We start from the raw sequence: 18,896 nt of genomic DNA, 5'->3' as shown, positions 1-18,896 counted from the left end.
TTCTTGGGCAGCTGAGAACTGGATTCAAATAATACCAAACATATTCAGAGGCAAAGTGGGATATCTTCGTATTTGAATTTCTAAAGACTTCATTTATGAACAGATATACATAGATTATTAGACCATTTTGCTTTAGAAGCTCACAAAACCTCTCTGTGAACTGAATTTTACAGAGAAATGGTCAAATTTGCTGTGTAAATCAGTAATCAGCTGAAAGTAGAACAGACAAAAGCAAAAAATTTGGGCACTGAGATGCACTTTCTCATAGTTCATAATACTTAAGTTGCTCTACATTTATGTCCCTATTCTGCCCCTATTGCTGCTACTTGGGATGCTATTGATTCTAGGGAAAATCTAGTAAGGCCTATAAATCTCACTTTTCTAACGGATGAAATAAAAGTCCTGAAAGGCTTTTCATATAAGTAAATATACAGCATTCAAGGTTCACACTTGTTTTCTGTAAATTAAAACTATTGACCTATGAGAGCTGAAAAGGCATGATCATAGATTGTGGTTTGCAATATAAAGGTCTGAAATGTACATGGTCACCTTGACACTTTCCTAGGATTGGCAGATTGTCTCCAAGGTCTGCCAAAAAGGACTGACTACAATAGCCATTTGGCTCTGTTTCTTTGAATATGGGAGAAGAGGAGAAAAAATATATCTCACAAACATCTCTTCCTTCCTGGCTAATTTCAGGAACTGGCACAACAAATGGAAAGTGCTTAGTGACGTTTCAGAAATGGATGAGCTGTCCTTTATACCATGCCTTAAGCATAGATGGCTCTCGCCAGCACTCCCCAGGCTTCCAGGTGTCCTGACAGGACATCACTGTTTGAATTGTGCTCTACCTCAGAGAATTTTCTGTCCCCAGCATTGCAGCTACTCATTGCACAATGCATTGCAACTTTACTGGGAAATGTTTTTTTTTTTCCTTAGGACTGCATCTTTTTTGTTTTCAAATGGATTTTGGCAAAAACCTGTTGTTTTTCCATCCTTTTGTTTCAAATCCTGAAGATTTCATTAAATAGAGTAGGGAAAGGTTATCTGGTGTCTTCCTAATTACTATCCTTTCTAATTATTGTGAATTCATTAGCAGCTATTGTGACACAATCTGCACCCGTGTCTTTTACTGTAAAAGGACATTAGTAGACCAATGGTGCACAGGATCATGTGAAATAAGATAGTATTAATGGACCATGAAATGATCTTAACCAGTAATTTGAGAAGGGGGGGGGAATGTTTACTTCCAAATGGTCTGTTATCAAGTACAGAAAGGAAAAAGTGAAACAAGAGACCCTCCTATTTCTTTATGAATGTGTATGGCCTTCATAACTGACATACCACAGCTGTTCAGGCACATGCATGTCTTGTTTCTAAAATGGGTCCTCTCTATAGCTCTGCTGTCCCTTCTGAATACAACTTGCACTGAAAAAGTACTTGGAAAACTACTACTAAAGACTTCTGTAGAAGTAGAGCAGACAACCTTAGTACATCAGGTTATGATGTCATTACTAGATCACTTGCACTAACTGGACAAACGGTAGTTTGAAGCACAAGTATAAGTAGCCTGAGCATTGATGTACATCAGTGTGCATACTTCTAATGGAACATTTCTGTAATTAAGCTTAATATAGATTACATAAAATATAAATTAAGCCAATTTGATAAAAAGGCTATTTCCATCATACAAATGCCTAAGCATGAAGGAAAGACAAATATACATACATATATATATATATATACACAAAATAACACACAAAAAAATCCAACAATACCAATATGCAAACAGTCTTGGTTGTCTGCTTTTATCCTGACATGTAGTGTAGTTATGATCCCGAAATAGTCTAAGTCATACTGTATTTATGAAATTTCTTACCTCAAAGTGGGCAAAATGAGTTCTAAATTTTTGTATAGCACTGCTCCAAGTACAAATACAGTTGATTCATCTAGTTCTGAAAAGAGTAAGGAAAAAAAGATTTTTAAACTCTCTTTCCCAAGCCTTCATCAGCATAAAAAACTGAATACCATTTACCTTTCTAGTAGAAATTTTATTTTAAATAAACTATCATAATTTTGAATTATATCCTGGAATTCTGTCATAAAGACATAGCACTGTCAGGAATATATCAAGATTTAAACCACTGAAAATCATGTTTTGAAAAAATCTATCATTGTGTACTGGCATCCATGCTAGTTCATTTACCTTTATAATTAAGCATCCTCAAAGACCGTCTTCGGTTTAATGCCTAGCAACTACATTCTCTAATGTCAGAGATCTGCACTGCAATGGTATTTGTAAATTGTATCTGAAGCCAGGGTAATTTGCCTGCTGGGCATCCTTTGGTAAAAGTTAGGTGACTTGTTGGAATGGCCCAGCCTGTTGGAGTGGAGCAGCTTCAGAGGATTCAGCAGAGCTGCACTTCAGGTCACCTCTACCGCCACAGGTACAATCCCGTGCACAATAACTAAGCATTGGCTCTTTGGCTTAGAAAATAACGTCCAGGATTTCTGTAGCACTTTTTGTTCAAGATGCTGAAATTAATTTCCCATCATTTCGCTCTGGATAAGCTGTGGGTACTGGATTTCTTTTGAAGATGGATAAAATAACCACTTCGATCTCGTACAGTGGTCCTATGAGACAAAGATTCTGAGTTCCCTTGTTAAAGCTAACACAAAATTAACATGCTGATATGCTTCTTTACCTGTTGACATAGGGGTGAAGATATTTTTTGGAATGACAACCCTGTCTTCTGAGTTTCGTGCCCAATCAACCATTCCTTTTCTTCCTTTCATGGGGAAATTGATGTCGGTTAAAACAGATGCAGCAGGAAGCTTCTGAATGCTAGCCACTAGTAAGAGAAATCACAAAATCAAATAAAATTGTGTTTCATACTTTAAAGCATCATACCATGATAAGAGTACAGCAATAACAAAAATGTTTAATAATACATTTCAAGTAAAGCAGAAACTTATAGGACATTAACTGGCACAAAAAGTGTAATCTTCTGTTTGTTATGCAGTTCTGCTATGGATTAATTGTGTGGCATTGATTGGATCATTTGTCAGTCAGATTCTGATTAAGTTTCTTAACAGGGATTATTGAATGTACTGGCTTATACCCTGAAATTCACACATAAGGACATTGTCGTGTCTTCAGAGCAAATTCTAAAATGATCAAATGTGACAATGAAAGGAAGAGGATGCTGCAAATTGCTTTGGGAAACATAACTGCTAGATGCAGGCTAATGAAGCAATAACAGAGCTTTTATCCCCTATACAGGCACAATTTCAAGGTAGACCCATTAAGGAGATTCACATATTAAAAGACCTCATTGTTTCCACGCAAATGAGAATAATGCGTTATAGCACTTGATTTCTTTTCCTTGAAAGAATAATGCCCATTCTGAATTCTTAATTATATTTTTTCCCTTTAAAAAAACCCCAAACCCCCAAACAACATCACTATTATATCTGTAACAGATACAGAAAGACAGAAGAAATAGGTATCAAATCTAATAATAGCTAGTTTGGAATTTGTTTACTCATTCTCATTTTCTCTCTGTTTTCTAACTTAACTATTATCTGGAAATCAGTTTCAGCTTTGCTGTGAAATCTAAGTATGACTCCATGGCAACACTGTCAGTGTCTAGTAAGATTCAAACTACTTTTAAGGAAGCGACAGGGCTGCAAGTGTTTACGTACACTCAGAGAGATGACAAACAAAACATTTGGAGCACTAGCTCCGTTCTTAATGTAAGCCATGTTGATAGCCATTTGCTGTGCAATGCTCTTCCTAATCAATTTATGAAGAGGCTAATGTAGTTGGAAGAGTTCGGACATCAGGACTATACTTTGATCTGTATAACGATTTCACTGCAAGGACTCTGCAAGGGGGTTAAATATAAAGACAAGGGGGGACAGCTGTAAAAGCAATCAGAACAGCAAAATTAAAGTAGAAAACCATTAGGTGTCTCATCAGTGGATTTTATTTGAAAGAAAACTGTAACTCAAATCCAAGAGAAGAGGAAAATTAAGAGGTTAACAATATTAACTCTACAAATGTATTCCTTGATAACTGACTCTTAGTTTCAAATTAGACTGGTTATGTATTATAGAATCACATTAGTGAGGTGGTACTTGAGGTTATTTCAGGCTTTCCATTAAAAAACTATCATCAGGGCTTTACAATGCTAGTTACAGTCCCCTCTGGGCTGAAATTGGCAAATACATTCTCAGCCCTAAAGGGATGCTTAATCTTGTGAATTTTCAGGTGGTGTGTGGAGGGAGAAGAGTTCAGGTGTTTCAGAATTACTGGGGCATAAAATGGATTGCATGTTTTCACATGCAATTAATGGTTATACAGAATATATTAACATTGTAAAAATGGATTTTTCCCATGGTTCTTAAAATCTAAAAATAATTTTATTTTATTTTCCACATAAATAAAATTAAACCCACAGTTATTTAGTTTTCAAAATTAAATACAGCCTGTATAAGACAATATTGGGTTTTTTATTTGCACAGTATTTATCTGTGTATCTACCCATCTATCTATCTAATTAGCGAGAAGACCCTTAATATTTCATCCACCTTTTGGATGACAGTTCCCTTTATTGAAATAGGAAATCAATGTTATTCAATGGAATTCACTCTGCAAAACAGAATACCACTTTAGGACAGGATAAATGCTGAAGGTCTAGGATAGTACCTCTCTGGACTCTGTCTATCTCTGTATTTTAAATAGGGCCATTCATCATGGTACCTAAGCACTGCTTAGAACCAAAGATTCCAAAATATTTGTTAATATTTAGGTGATGAATAACACAAAACCTAAACATAAAACCTAAACATTTGGCTTATGGCTTATATGCAATAAGCATAATTTAATTTCACAGAAGATGCAGCCTTAACATCTGGAGATTTTGGATCTCTGCATAGACAGAGACAGTACACAGAACACATAAACCAATAATTGAAAGAGATTTGCCAAAATGCTTGCTCAATGTCCTGCAAAGTCTACCTCTTACAGATACACACAGATTATTAGGTCATTCTTTAGCCACTTTGCTGAATGATTCCAAGAGGATGTGCCTACTAATTTCCAACATGGCACTGACTTTTGAAGGTACATGATAATTTAATGGAATCTGACTGGAGGCAACTAATTCAGTCCGTCAACATGGCCAGATGGATACATGAAACAGTTCCCACCTCTTCAGTGCCACAGTGAAATGTATTTTATTTTTTAAAAAAGCTAATATTCTTATTAAATATTAGTCTACAACTCATGTCAATGAGACCTTGGTGCACGACCTGCTGCATTTCCATTGTGAAATGCGGCTTTTCTGCTCTCTATCTCAGTTTTAATCTGCAGCATGAAATAATTATTTACTTTATTGTGAACATGAAAATCAACAGGCCTTTTAGAGGAGAATATGTATAATTCAGGTACTGGGTCATTCACATGTCAGAAACTCAAATATCAGTTTCTTATACAATTGTTATACATAGATAATAAAACAGAATGATGTGTAATTCACTTTGTACTTTATTCTATTATTTTTATGTTAGGTTTGTATTAGAAAATGGTGCTCCAAATACTGAAACCCAAATGATTTAGTTCTGCAATTGCCACGCAAGCACTTTGTCTTTTCATTTGGAAAAAGCAAAAGTTGCATTTTTTTTCTTTTTAAAATTACCTTACCAAAACATCTTGTCCTGAATTTGTGAGACAGAACACTAGCCACTGAGGACATTTACAGGCACTGTGGCAGAAGTATTTTTGCTTGTTTATACATACAGAGAAATTGTATAATACTGGAAAAACAGTCAATGAGAATATTAATAAGAATGAGATCGTAAAGTGGAAAAAAAGGATGAAAAAAGAGAAGAAAAAAAAAAGAAAATTATCTAAGCAGAAGTTGAAGAAAATCTGCATGTGTCACTTTCAATTAAGGACCTTCAAAATATAAAACTTCCCATATACACCATATACAGCATGTCTTATTCCCTCAGGTAAAACCATATTTGAGTTATTGCTGTAATACATTCTTCTGTTCTAAACTGACTACATCTTCTTGGACTGTTTATGCTGAAGACATAATACTGACAAGTAACCAGACTGATCAGTCCTCAGATCATTCTTACAGTTTGCACATATCCTGCTGTAGACACAATCATGTGTCATGGAATTTCTTCCATGGTACTTGACTGTATTCAACATTTGAAGACTGCAGGAAGTAGAATATAATCTTTATTTCTGCAAAAAATAGCACCATTATACTTCTGAATCTTGCAGGTGAAATTTATATGTCCTAGATGGAAGAAAACCTCACCTAGCTATAAGCCGGTATACAGAGAAAAAGCCTTTATTTTTAGAATTCTTTGAGCATTCTTTTGATGCACATTGGTATAAATTACAAGACAGTGGTTCAATTACACATAAGAACACATACATATTTGATGACTCCATAATAATTATTGATTCAGAAAAATCTATTTAAGTAGTCTAGTCTAATCAATTTAGTGATTGCTTTGACCCCTAATGGATTCATTTTAATATCCTTTACAAATACATCTCCATTTACCTTTATTTAATTTTCATGCTGCAATTGCAGACAAACTGTTTAATACTGCTCTGCTGAAAATTTCAGAACTGGCAACTACTAACTGTTCTTACTTACTGAGTAAAATAAAATCTCTTTGGAACTGATTAACTCCAAAATCATAGGAATGGAAAATTTTCTATCCATGACTATCCATGGATTTTTCTATCCATGACTATCCAAATGAGCTGATTACACACAGTAATATGTTAACAATATTTAAGCAGTTTATTTAGAGCAGCACAAAAGTGGTTAATTAATGTGTCAAGAAAATTCTGAGTGAAATAAAAATTGTGCAGTTCTTGTATTCTAGCCCTTGATAGATCATGGCCTAGAATAGAAAAGCTGAAATGTATTGCTATGATCCCTATAACCTTGAATGAGTTATAAGCTGCCTAGTGCAACTTCCAGTAGCTCTCTGACTGATCTGGGTTGCTAAATAATAAAAGATAAAGCAACCAAATAAGTGGCATGAATCATCTTCCCTTTCTCTTTGCTAGCCTGTGTTGAACAAAAAATGGTAACATTTCAGAATCAGCCCCTTGAATAATATTAATCACTTTAGAACAGGAAATCAGATTCAATGAAAAGCATGACAGCAAAACAACTGGATGTTTGCTCATGGACTAAACACAGCTTCATCTCTCACAGTAGAGATTTAGGTTTTAAAATTACAACGCAAGCTGAATTGAACAGTTGATCCTTATCCTTATCAAAGACTGAACTAAAACCTTTAGAAAAGATGCTAAAAATCTGAGTCTGAATTCTGTAGCATTCATGTATTTACAAAAGAGGATTCAACACTAGTTCTGATTCTCCTTTCTCATAAGTGATAACATTCTGGGTTTGTTGTGTTTTACAGCACAGTAACTATGTTGATCCCTAATTTACAATCACTTCAGATACAGAGGAATGGGAATTAATTGTTTTAAAAGGCATCAGTGCCTTGTTTGAATTGGAAAACCAGATACAGAAATCTATGGGATTAGCATAAGATGTCAACTTCTGCTTAACCCTCCCTGTCAGAGCAAGAAAGTAGAACTCTGAATTTGATTAAATTTCAGTCACAGACAACAGAGAACAGCTATGCGTATTAGCAGCATCATTCGCTCTTTTCCTGTCCTATTTGGACTTGTCCATTGACCGCATACTAGACATCTATTATTCAGCATTAAGTAAACTTGAGTTCATCACACAACGTTTTGATTTTTCAGACAGAGGATATTATACTGCCCTTCTGGGACAGATACTTCTAAATTTATTTTGGGGTAAAATAGTCATGAATAGAACTACCATTGCCACAGATGTTCAGAATAAAGGATATGAAATGAGTTTTGTGTTAAAATTCAGAATACGGAGTATTTCTGCAAACATCTCTGTTAAGAAGACCCAATTAGAATAATATTTATACATTTTAGAATTGTTCTGTTGACCCTACATGTAAAACCTTTGTTTTTTTATAGAATAAATAAGCTTATTTAAGTCAGCTCATATTGGATACACAGGGAACAAAGTCTTGCCTGGCTCATCATCAAAGAGCCAGATGGACATATTGAAGATGATATTTGTAACAGATTTGCTCTATCCACTTAAACCCCATAATTTTAAAGACAATCTGCAACAAGCAGAGATGGTGAAACCCCCTTTTCAAGGACACCAGTTTGTGGATCTCCAGATTTGCTACGGAACTCTGCATCTGAGCAGGCTTGATGATGTCCTTTAAAATCCTTCTCTCAGTACAAAGATAAATGCACCTCTTACCACCTGCAAGATTATGTATAACAGAAGGACTGTGGTGAAGTGACATCCTCTTATGTGAACGTAAGAAGAACAACCACGTAATTTTCCCTCTGCAAGTAACACTCATGAAATCTCCCTGCAATGAGCCAACATCAAACAACAGTCAGAAAAATGCTCCTAAGAAATTATAACTTAACAGATCTACTACTTCTTATGACTATCAACACAGAAATGATTTCTTAAATTAGAAACTTGTCATGCCCTACTTCTCCATGGGCAGTCAAGAGAGGGATGTCCCTAGAAGCCTGCTGTGCACTTCCATCCCTGAAGCTCATCAGCCCATAGCAGCTACCCTCTGACTATTCAAGCTTTGGGCAGCAAGACACACTACTGGTATAGGCAGAAGTAGAAGCAGACATTTCAGAGATATTTTCACTAATCAGGCATGAGTTCTGCATGAGTCCTTCCTTTGGTGTCAAGCAAACTGTGCCTTAAATGGGCTCACTGTTTGAAGGTTAAGAATAATGCTTTAGGTTAATCAAGAAGCTACCTTAACAGTGATCTCTGAATGTTTCCCTTCTGTATTCTATAGACAATGCATGGGGAAGAGAGGTACCCATTAACCTTTTTGTTGTAAAATAATACACTCATCAGTGATAAGCACCTTAGGGAATTAGTGAACTCATTTCTATTTTGAGCTTGCAAGCCACTGAAGTAATTTAAACAATACAAAGAATCAGTACACGAACAGTCACATAACTGTATGATGTCTGAATATGCTCCCAAAAGCCTGTAACAAATGCCAGCAATATGCTACCATATCAATAATATGACCAGTATAATATTTAGGACGAGTTAGAAAGCAGCATGGCTTCAGGCAATGATCAGGATGCATTTAATAAACATTCAGATCTCTTCTGCTACTTATGTAATTTATAAAAAAATAAATTCATAGGCAGCAGGCAAGTGTTTCCTTTTGGTTTTGTGTGCTTATGTTGTTCAGTACCAAATTCTGTATTTCAGGAACAACTCAGGAATATACTAATGTCAAAGACTCATGAAATATCACCTATGGATATGCATTCTCTTGAGTGGTTTCTGATTGCTCATTTGTTATGATAAAAAAATCTAGCTTGATAAAATTAAAATAGGTAAAGCATAAGATTACAATTCTTCTTTTTCCAAACCTTTCCTTGTTCCAGGTATGGAAATAAAAATGGAAAATAAAAAATTAAAGGCTCAAACAGTAATTAGAGCATTGAGAATTGTTGTTATGGACAATAAAAGCTTTCTTAAAAAAAAAAAAAAGATTATGCAAACTATTAAAGTTTACTCCCTGAGAAAGAGTTAGTGTATAGAAATGGTCATAGCATCATAGAATTTGTCCATGTTCCAGGTGCTACTTCTGCATGTCTCCCTAGGGGAAAAAATAATAATCTTAGCATTTTTATAATTTTTAATCATTGTTACTGTTTACTTACTATTAATGCATACTGTAAGATGAATATGGCTACTTGCAGATGGCCAATGTGGAAATTAAAGAACAAAATAACTTTTAAATTTTCAAACCTGAATCACAAGTTTGAAGAAAACCTAATTAAACTAGTGAAAATGTAAACATTTTTTTATGAGCAGTCAGAAGACAATGTGTACTCATGATAAATGGAATGCTTCCTGAAATATGTGGTTATTCAGACAAATGCTTTAAACAAAACATGGTAGGAGGCTGTACTTCATTAACTAGAGGACAACTCCATCTTCTGGGAGTTATATTGAAGAAGACGAAGACACGAACAGCCAAAGAGACCCAGAGCCACATCCAAGGTACTCTGTGTTTCTGAAAGAGCTTTATTTTTTTCCATTCCTCTTAGTGTTACTATGCATTCGTGCTACTATGACTAAAGTATCCCTTAGCAACTCTTGCCTTGTCATAAAGCACTTCTCAAGGAAAAGAAAGACTCAGCACAAAGCAAGACAGAAGATGGAGGCTGATGCAGGAGATAGAATGAGTTGGCATTTAAGTGCATGAGTTTTAATGTTACAGACGTAAAGGTGAAAACCATGATAATACTGAGGGGGCAAGGCCACCTGCAACATTATTTTAGACTGACTGCACAGGGAAGGTGCAGAAACCAAGCATTTTTCAATCACTAAGGTGACTGGAAAAAGTGTCTGTGCTGGTGATTCTAGCTGATAACGAGAGGAAAAAGAGAGACTGAAGGTAATGTTAAGGTAGTGAGCTCAGAAGATGGGAATGATGATGTCATCAGAGAAAGGGAGAAAGCTGTCGTCAGAGAAAGGGAGAAAGAAGAAAAGCTAAGAGAGATCATTTATATGTTTATTTATCAGGTTTACTGATCATTAGATATCCACTGAGAACTATTAAAAAGGTAGACAGAGAGGACTTGACAGAGGGCCAGAGATCAGTAAGGGGGCAAACAGATGTGAAAATCATTAGCAGGAAATTGATAAAAATATTCCCTCAACATTACGTTTCTTGGGGAGATGAAGAGCAGAGGTAGAATGATTGCTTCCCAGAAGTAGTAAATTGAAGCAATGGAAAGATGACCATTGTCTTACCTCTAGGGAAATGACAACTAAATCCCATCACTCAGAAATCTAGAAAGATGTGAACTAAGTTATGCAGGATATTGAAGTGAATTCTCAGGCATGGAGATAGAAGATTTGATGTATAAAAGCCACACACAGAGGAAAGAAAATAAAGCATGTGAATCAATATATGTCTCTAATCACAGCTTTTTGTAGCAGACTAGAAACAGATCTCTATTATATTTTACAATTTTATTATTGAACAACTTTTTTAATCATACAAAATGGCATCTTGAAGAACTTTCAGATACAACTATGAGCAAATTAAAACTGAGAGAACCGTAAATTACTCTGGCATAGAATCTCAGAGCATTAATAGTATGGAAGTGGCTAGTGAATCCTAAAAAGTAGAGCCTGATTGTATTGGGTTTGCATGGTAAGGTTTTGGTAGTGGGGGGGCTACAGGGGTGGCTTCTGTGAGAAGCTGCTAGAAGCTTCCCCTATGTCCGATAGAGCCAATGCCAGCCAGCTCCAAGATGGACCCCAGGTGGCCAAGGCTGAGCCAATAAGTGACGGTGGTGGTGCCTCTGCGATAACATATTTAAGAAGGGGGAAAAAAACCTGCGCAAATTCAGCTGGAGAGAGGAGTGAGAATATGTGAGAGAAACAACTCTGCAGACACCAAGGTCAGTGAAGAAGGAGGGAGAGGAGGTGGTCCAGGTGTGGAAACAGAGATTCCCCTGCAGCCTATGGTGAAGACCATGGTGAGGCAGGCTGTCCTCCTGCATCCCATAGAGGTTAATGGTGGAGCACATATCCACCTGCTGCCCATGGAGGACCCCACGCCAGAGCAGGTGGATGTGCCCAAAAGAGTCTGTGACCCTGTGGGAAGCCCACACTGGAGCAGGCTCCTGGCAGGACCTGTGAACCCGTGGAGAGAGAAGCCCACGCTGGAGCAGGTTTGCTGGCAGGAATTGTGACCCCGTGGGGGACCCATGCTGGAGCAGTCTGTTCCTGAAGGACTGCACCCCGTGGAAGGGACCCATGCTGGAGCAGTCTGTTCCTGAAGGACTGCACTCCATGGAAGGGACCCACGCTGGAGCAGTTCGTGAAGAACTGTAGCCTGTGAGAAAGACTCATGTTGGAGAAGTTAATGGAGGACTGTCTCTCGTGGGAGGGACCCTACACTGGAGCAAGGGAAGAGTGTGAGAAGTCCTCCCCCTGAGGAGGAAGGAGCAGCAGAGACAACATGTGATGAACTGACTGCAACTCCCATTCCCTGTCCCCCTGCGCTGCTCGGGGGGAGGGAGGTAGAGAACTCAGGAGTGAAGTTGAGCCCGGGAAGAAGGGAGGGGTGGGGGGAAGGTGTTTTAAGATTTATTTTTTATTTTCTCATTATCCTACTCTGATTTGATTGGTAATAAAATAAATTAATCTTCCCCAAGTTGAGTCTGTTTTGCCCATGATGATAACTGGTGAATGATCTCTCCCTGTCCTTGTCTCGACCCATGAGCCTTTCATTATATTTTCTCTCCCCTGTCCAGCTGAGGAGGGGGGTGGTAGAGCGGCTTTGGTGGGCACCTGGCATCCAACCAGGGTCAATCCACTACACTGATTAAAAGCCATATCCTGCAGAACAGTAGATAAGGAGGAAATGCTTACAGGTGGCCCTCATTTTTGCAGCAATTCACCAGGCACGTACAAATTTCTCCATGTGCCTTCCCAGAAGTATTCCAATCAGAGCATCTCAGTGCTTTCTTTCTACTTCGGCTCCATTAAGATTGAAAAATTACACACTAGCTGGTAAGATTCTCAAAAAGTTCAAGCCTGTATCTATGCTTACTGACCAGACTGGTCACCTGATCAAATGCACCTGCAGTTGCTTTCTTTTTAAAACCTGGCCAAGTCAGGGAAAGCATTACTGGTCTAACACTGCCTGTTAGACTACTGATCTAATGTTTTGAATACTTGAATTAGGAAGATCTCTGTGCAACTGTGTCCCCCTTTGAAGAGGGGATCCCTATCTGAAGAAATTATAAACCATACCTTCCTCACCTTGGATGAGAATATCCACTAGGATTCAAGGCTATCACCACCAAAACCTGAGCTATCTAGGAGGAAAGGAGGGGCAAAACCGTATTTGAATACACAATTTGAATTGACAACAGGCACAATACATAAGCCAAGGGTTCAGAAGAAAGGCAGGTTTGCTTAATTCACCCCAGATAACTGAGAGATGTCTCAAATTAGTGCTTTACTAAATTCTTGACTCTACTAACTTAGGAGACAGAAAGAATTCAGTCATAAGCTTAGCATTTCCTTGTCAGCATCAAATTATTTCTCTAGTGGATATCTTCCATTCTGAGTTTTGTATTCACCCTGGGGACCAAGCCAGTGCACCCCCATCACACACACCCCTCTACAGCTTTAACTGCCCATGCTCAAAATCAGCTCTGATATGATGTAACTTTGTAATTTCAATCAGACTACTGTGAAAGGGGCTGTGAGAAGTGGGTGTCCATGACCCTTCACTGAGGAGCTACACTTAAGCTGAATCAACTGTGACTGTGTGTGGCCATGTATTTTGGTTGTCTGAACCTTGACTTGTGGATTTGGCGTCAAGGTCAAGCGGCATTGGACCTGCCTTTTCACCATGGGCTTGCCTGAAGACCACTGGACTGTTAGCCAAATACCACCACTGGACCAGCTCCTGACCCTGATGCTATGACTTGACTTACTGTCTTGACATCAGTTCTGCCTCATCACTACGGACTCTGATGATCTGGAATATTAGCTGGGCCTGGCTACCATCACAGACCTCCTCTGCTCTTCTTGTTTGGGTGCTGTGGGACCTTGCATTTGCCAGCGAGGCCACTGTGCATTTCCTGCTGTCTTCTGGTTTCCCTCACAGAGCAGCCCTGAACCCAGCATCTGATAAGCAGGTGCTGCAACGTCTACCTGGTAAATGCCTTCAAGACAGGCTTCAGCAGAGTCATACAGAAAATCTGAAACAGAACTGTTACAGAAACACAGGTCTCCTGTGTCTCAGTTTCATGTTCAAGCCATGATTCTAACCTTCCTCACAGGAATTCATAACTAGGTCTTTGTTTTCTGGAGGCATGTCTAATTCATCTTGAATGTTCTCCATGGAGGAGATAAAGTGGATTAAGATTTGCTGAAGGGATTCTAAAAAGTTGTCCTGGGGCACTGTGAAATCTAATTGTTAGGATAATGCACACATGCTTTATTTAGATTGTTTACATCATGCATGGCACAATGAAAACTCAGTACCTCAGTGGGACATATAGACACTATCCAATATAAGTAGTAAGTAATACTAATTAGACTGAGTTTGATTTACTTGTTCACATTGTTGAGTTCTAAATTAACTTTAATAACTCAGGAGAAATATCTCAGAGTTATTATGGTCATTTCAATAAAACAACTGCACAATGAGGAGATGCTTTAAAAAACATCTAACTAGAAAATTTGGCCTATAAAGAATGACAGAGCTTGGTTATTATGAGTTGTTATAACACAATCACATGAATCACTGTGGCATGTGGACCTTGTGCTCAGCTCTTGTTATCCAATTCTGGTCATCCCACCTCCAGCATCCCCTGCTTCTTCCCTCCCACTCCCCCCAAATGAGAGGCTTTTCAAATTTGTCAAAGTTGTGGGAGGAGGACTCAAAAAGATCCAAGAAGCTAAGAAAGGAATGAAAACCAACAGTCAACTAGTCATCTAAACCAAATGTTATACCATTACTGTTTCCCTTGTCTGAATTCAGGTGCCTTACATGTCCATTAATTTTGAGTGCAGTTGACACAGAAAGACAGAGATGCCTAATTAGGGTTGCTTGGGTTGCCTTCTCAGGGTTTTAAAAATCATCTGAATTTTGTATATACTGCACAGTGAGCTTAAACTGCATTTTAGGAATACTGGATTAACCCTTGCCTATGACCAAGTACATAAAATGCAAGCACATTATTCCTGAGCTCAGTGCCAAAACTAATCATAGAATCTGGTCAAAATATTTAACTCAAGATATAATATAGCATTATAACTGCAGCAGATAGGCTTCTAATTCTTAAAAAGTCTATTTGGATTCAGACCAACTTTTCAGATGTCCTTACAGTGCCTTCAGTTTTGCTTTTACGTGCAGTAGAGAACTACCACTTTGGACAACTAATCCGTAGAAACGACTGTGAATAAGAAAACATCTTCTCTGGTTTTCCTGAGGCATGACAGATGCCATCAAAAGGAGCCGTCATCATGAGCTCTGCAACTTTTGTATTACTAACATATACACCTGATATGATTCTGCTATGTCTTTGGGACTACATCCTATCTGCAACCTATTTTCTGCTACAGTTATTCCAATAGAAATTTTGGTTTTATTGCTATTGGTATTTCTTTAATTTCTTGTGCCATTCATTGCAGTATGTTTATGAAATATATATTCAGAATAGGAGTCCCCCAAACTGTAACTATACTGCTTTGGCTAACTATCCCTTATTTCCTGGAAATAGTGCCTGTAGGTAGAAGCTCTATAAAGTTAACATTTGATTCTACAATGTGCAATACTCCAGAAAACACAATTATATCTATGACATAAAGCAGAAAGGAAAAGTTTACTCCAGACTGTTTGCTCATGTTATTTCATAAAAAATCATGGTGAATTATTTTTAAATGGAATATCATGAACGTGAAATACAGAAATAAGAAGCGGGGATGGAAATTTTGTTTTCCGCTGAACTATAGTTTTTGGGACCCAACAATACATCACAATTGCTTCAATTAATTTCCTGTACCTGAAAGCACTAACACAGAGTGATTGAAATTACATGCCAGAGAAGCTATTAATTTACTGAAAATTTCTGCAAATTCTGTTCAAAAATAATCTATACTTTTAGTCTTGCAAAATCATTCAGCATCAAGTATTCTACACCCGACTCCAGTTTTGCTATTACTGCCATGCCATATTTGGTATAGCTGTCATTATCTCCACAGTCAGATCTAGGAGATAGCCAGAAAAAAATACTTCTTGCCTTCCAATAGTATTTGACCACTTACAACTTATAATCCACAGTCAAGGTGGCTTTCCTAGTACAAATCATTCCCTGGAGAACTGGACAATCAAAAAGTGCCATTTTATATTATCCTTTTTCCCCACCATATCCTGATTATAGCATTGTTACCCAACAAACAGTATTTTACAGGATGCTGGAAAGAAAATTGCTTTTTTTTCCCTTTAGTTATTTTCCGCTCTGTGTTCTGTGTAGTTTTTACAGTGCTATTGCTTTTATAGAGTATTTTTGATGTACTAAATGGGTTTTCTGTCCCTAATCCCAAAACATCTAAATGGTGCTTTATTGGAAACCAAACTAACTGCACTCTGGTGGCAAACATTTATAACAAAATTTCTAAACTGAACAAAAGAGGAACAAAGTTAAGGGTCAGTGTAAGGATGCTCAGTTATTTGATAATATTTCAAAGCAGTAACAGAAGCACAGATGTGGACAGTATCAAGATCTGGACCTACCTTGATATGAACTGTGGCTACTAATTAAATCTTGATGATTTAAACATTTGAGTTCTACAGTTACACTATGGTGCAAAGGGACATTTGAATGGTAATGAAGCATTTTCAAAAGGTTCTCAATGTCATCATTCAGCAAATGAGACTTTCAGTGCATGTGCTGAGACAACATACTGGTTGCACTGCTTGGAGCAAGAAATTAATTGGACATAGAAGAAATTTTTTCCCAAAACTTACACCAACATTCACATAAACATTAAAAATTGAACTGATGAGAATTTAGCATAAGCAATATAAGAAGTAAAATCAGTTAAGTGAAACAGCTAATTTAATCACATTAATAGGAATAAGCAAATTTTATTATTCAACAGAGGTACATAAGATTGGAAATTATATACAAGATAGGAGAAGAGGGGGATGGAAGCCCTTGAACAAAACCTGAAAGTATGTTTTAATAAGTAATTCCTTGGGCTTTTTAATAATGACCTACTATATTTAGGTTATGTTTATGGAATTTTTATATTATGCCTTCCTTCATTTTTAGTTCTTTCTGTCACACATTAAATTCAGCCTAAGCCCAAATGATTAAACTGAGAACAAAGAAACATCACTGGAACAGTAAGTTGACCTTGCTTTTCTTACATTCCTGAGAAAACCCTAGCCACCAACTACAGAATCATTTTCGCCTTTAGTCCAAACCTCAATACACTATAGACTTGATCTGAATGAAAAAAATCCTACCCATTTAGATACTTCGACTAAATGAAACTATTTCAACGTGAAAGATTAAGATCGCAATATAAACACTGAGTCCTAATGTTTTGTTCCACCAAGAGGTTCAAATGCTGTGAAGAAACAAAATAGTGTTTTGGCAATTTAGCAATTCTTAGCTTGTCAGACAGCCTGTGGTAACTGTCCACCACAGATGGGAGGTAACATAACTTTATTTAAACTGTTTTAATGTAAGGTTTGGCTTTATTCCAGTGAAGCACTAAATCTAAAAAAAAATAAAAAAAAAAAATAAATTGCAGGTTGAACAATCCCATTTCATGTCCAGTTATAGCTAGGAGAGACTTTAAACATTGCTAAAACCAGTGACAGTGCAGATTAATGTGAGCATAGAGAATGCTGAGTGACAGGTAAAAATTTGGATCCAGCAGCTGATGCTATCTATAGAAATTATATCCATAGGAAAAAAAATCCATAAAAGGTGCATGTGTGACTCACTAGACAGAGACCCTCAAACCATACATTAAAAAGCTCATGAATAAATATACTCTTCAATAATTTAAAGATTAACAAAATTACGAACAGATGAAAATATTCTAACAAATGGCTACAAGAAGGAAAAATGGTCAAATTCCTACACAGTTTTCCTCCTTGTTTTCCAAACTTTAAAAGAAAATTCCTAAAGGCATGCTTCAAGTACATTTAAAGAACAAACACATATATTCAGCAAACTCCCTCTAATATCTTGTCAAATAAAATGATAAACAGCATAAACATAAATACTTCAAACTCCTCTGAGCTCTGCTGTTGAACACAATTTCTAAGTAGATTAACTAGTGCCATATTTGAATGTCTTACCTATTGATGTGCAGTCTCTATCATTTTGGTTTATGAGAGGTTTGGATATCTATAATTTTAACTTCTGAAAATTATTTCTAAGTACAACCAGGAAAGTAAAATAGATGATGCGGTATAAAATCATCAGCCATGTTTTCCAGTAGTGGAACTATTCATCCAAGAAGCAGGTATAAGTTCAATTTGGCAAAGTTAAATGACAGTCATTTTGCAGAAATTAACTTTTCTTTGTGCATTGTTGACTGTGAATGGAGACCATTATTTTTCATTGCTTAGATAGTGATGCAATTTTCAAAGCTAAATGAGCATTAAAAACATTCATTCTATGCTTCTGCAATGAACAATCTAAGATACCTAATGGCAAAACGAGACATTCCCTTTAATCTTTATGAACATATTGTACCCTCTTGAGGTAAAACTGAGAAAGGAGGGGATGAGCTTGCTGTATTTTTGACAAATGTTTCCCTCAGAAATGGGAGAAGTCTTGTATGTGCAGATGCAGCAGCCTGCCTGACTGCCAATTCCTGAAGATCCAATCATCCTGATGACTGTCCCACAGTTTCTTGGGCAGGCCAGTCTCCTTTCATTCCTTTGCCTTATTGGAGATGAGATTTTGGTGCCAATATAGGGAGGAAAGATGTTTCACCAAAGGGCACCACTTATACACATATGAATGGGTTTCCAAGTATTTGCCTTTGAGATCAGCTCACATTCTAGCTATGCTGCTCTACAGGAAGACCAGAGACAGCATTTTCTGGACAAGTTATTCTACTAATATACTAACTTCCCATATATTTACTTGAAATCTACCTCCTTTCAAGATACTCAACTACTGAGTAATGGAAGATAGTATGAGGCCGCAAGATTTTAAT

The 18,896-nt window shown here is 37.1% G+C and overlaps 1 protein-coding gene across 1 annotated transcript in view; it reads right to left on the bottom strand.

Annotated features, from left to right (window-relative positions):
- ADGRB3 (adhesion G protein-coupled receptor B3) overlaps positions 1-18,896 on the bottom strand; it is a 464,328-nt gene that overhangs the window by 201,583 nt on the left and 243,849 nt on the right. The window contains exons 12-13 of the mRNA XM_072857823.1: positions 2,706-2,852; positions 1,880-1,955 (exon numbers count right to left, since the gene is read on the bottom strand). Of these exons, the coding sequence (XP_072713924.1) occupies positions 1,880-1,955; positions 2,706-2,852 (223 nt within the window). The remainder of the gene's footprint in view (positions 1-1,879; positions 1,956-2,705; positions 2,853-18,896) is intronic.

Source organism: Ciconia boyciana, chromosome 3 (genome assembly GCF_034638445.1).
Source record: "Ciconia boyciana chromosome 3, ASM3463844v1, whole genome shotgun sequence".
Classification (NCBI taxonomy): Eukaryota; Metazoa; Chordata; class Aves; order Ciconiiformes; family Ciconiidae; genus Ciconia; species Ciconia boyciana.
This window is presented reverse-complemented; position numbering and strand designations above follow the sequence as displayed.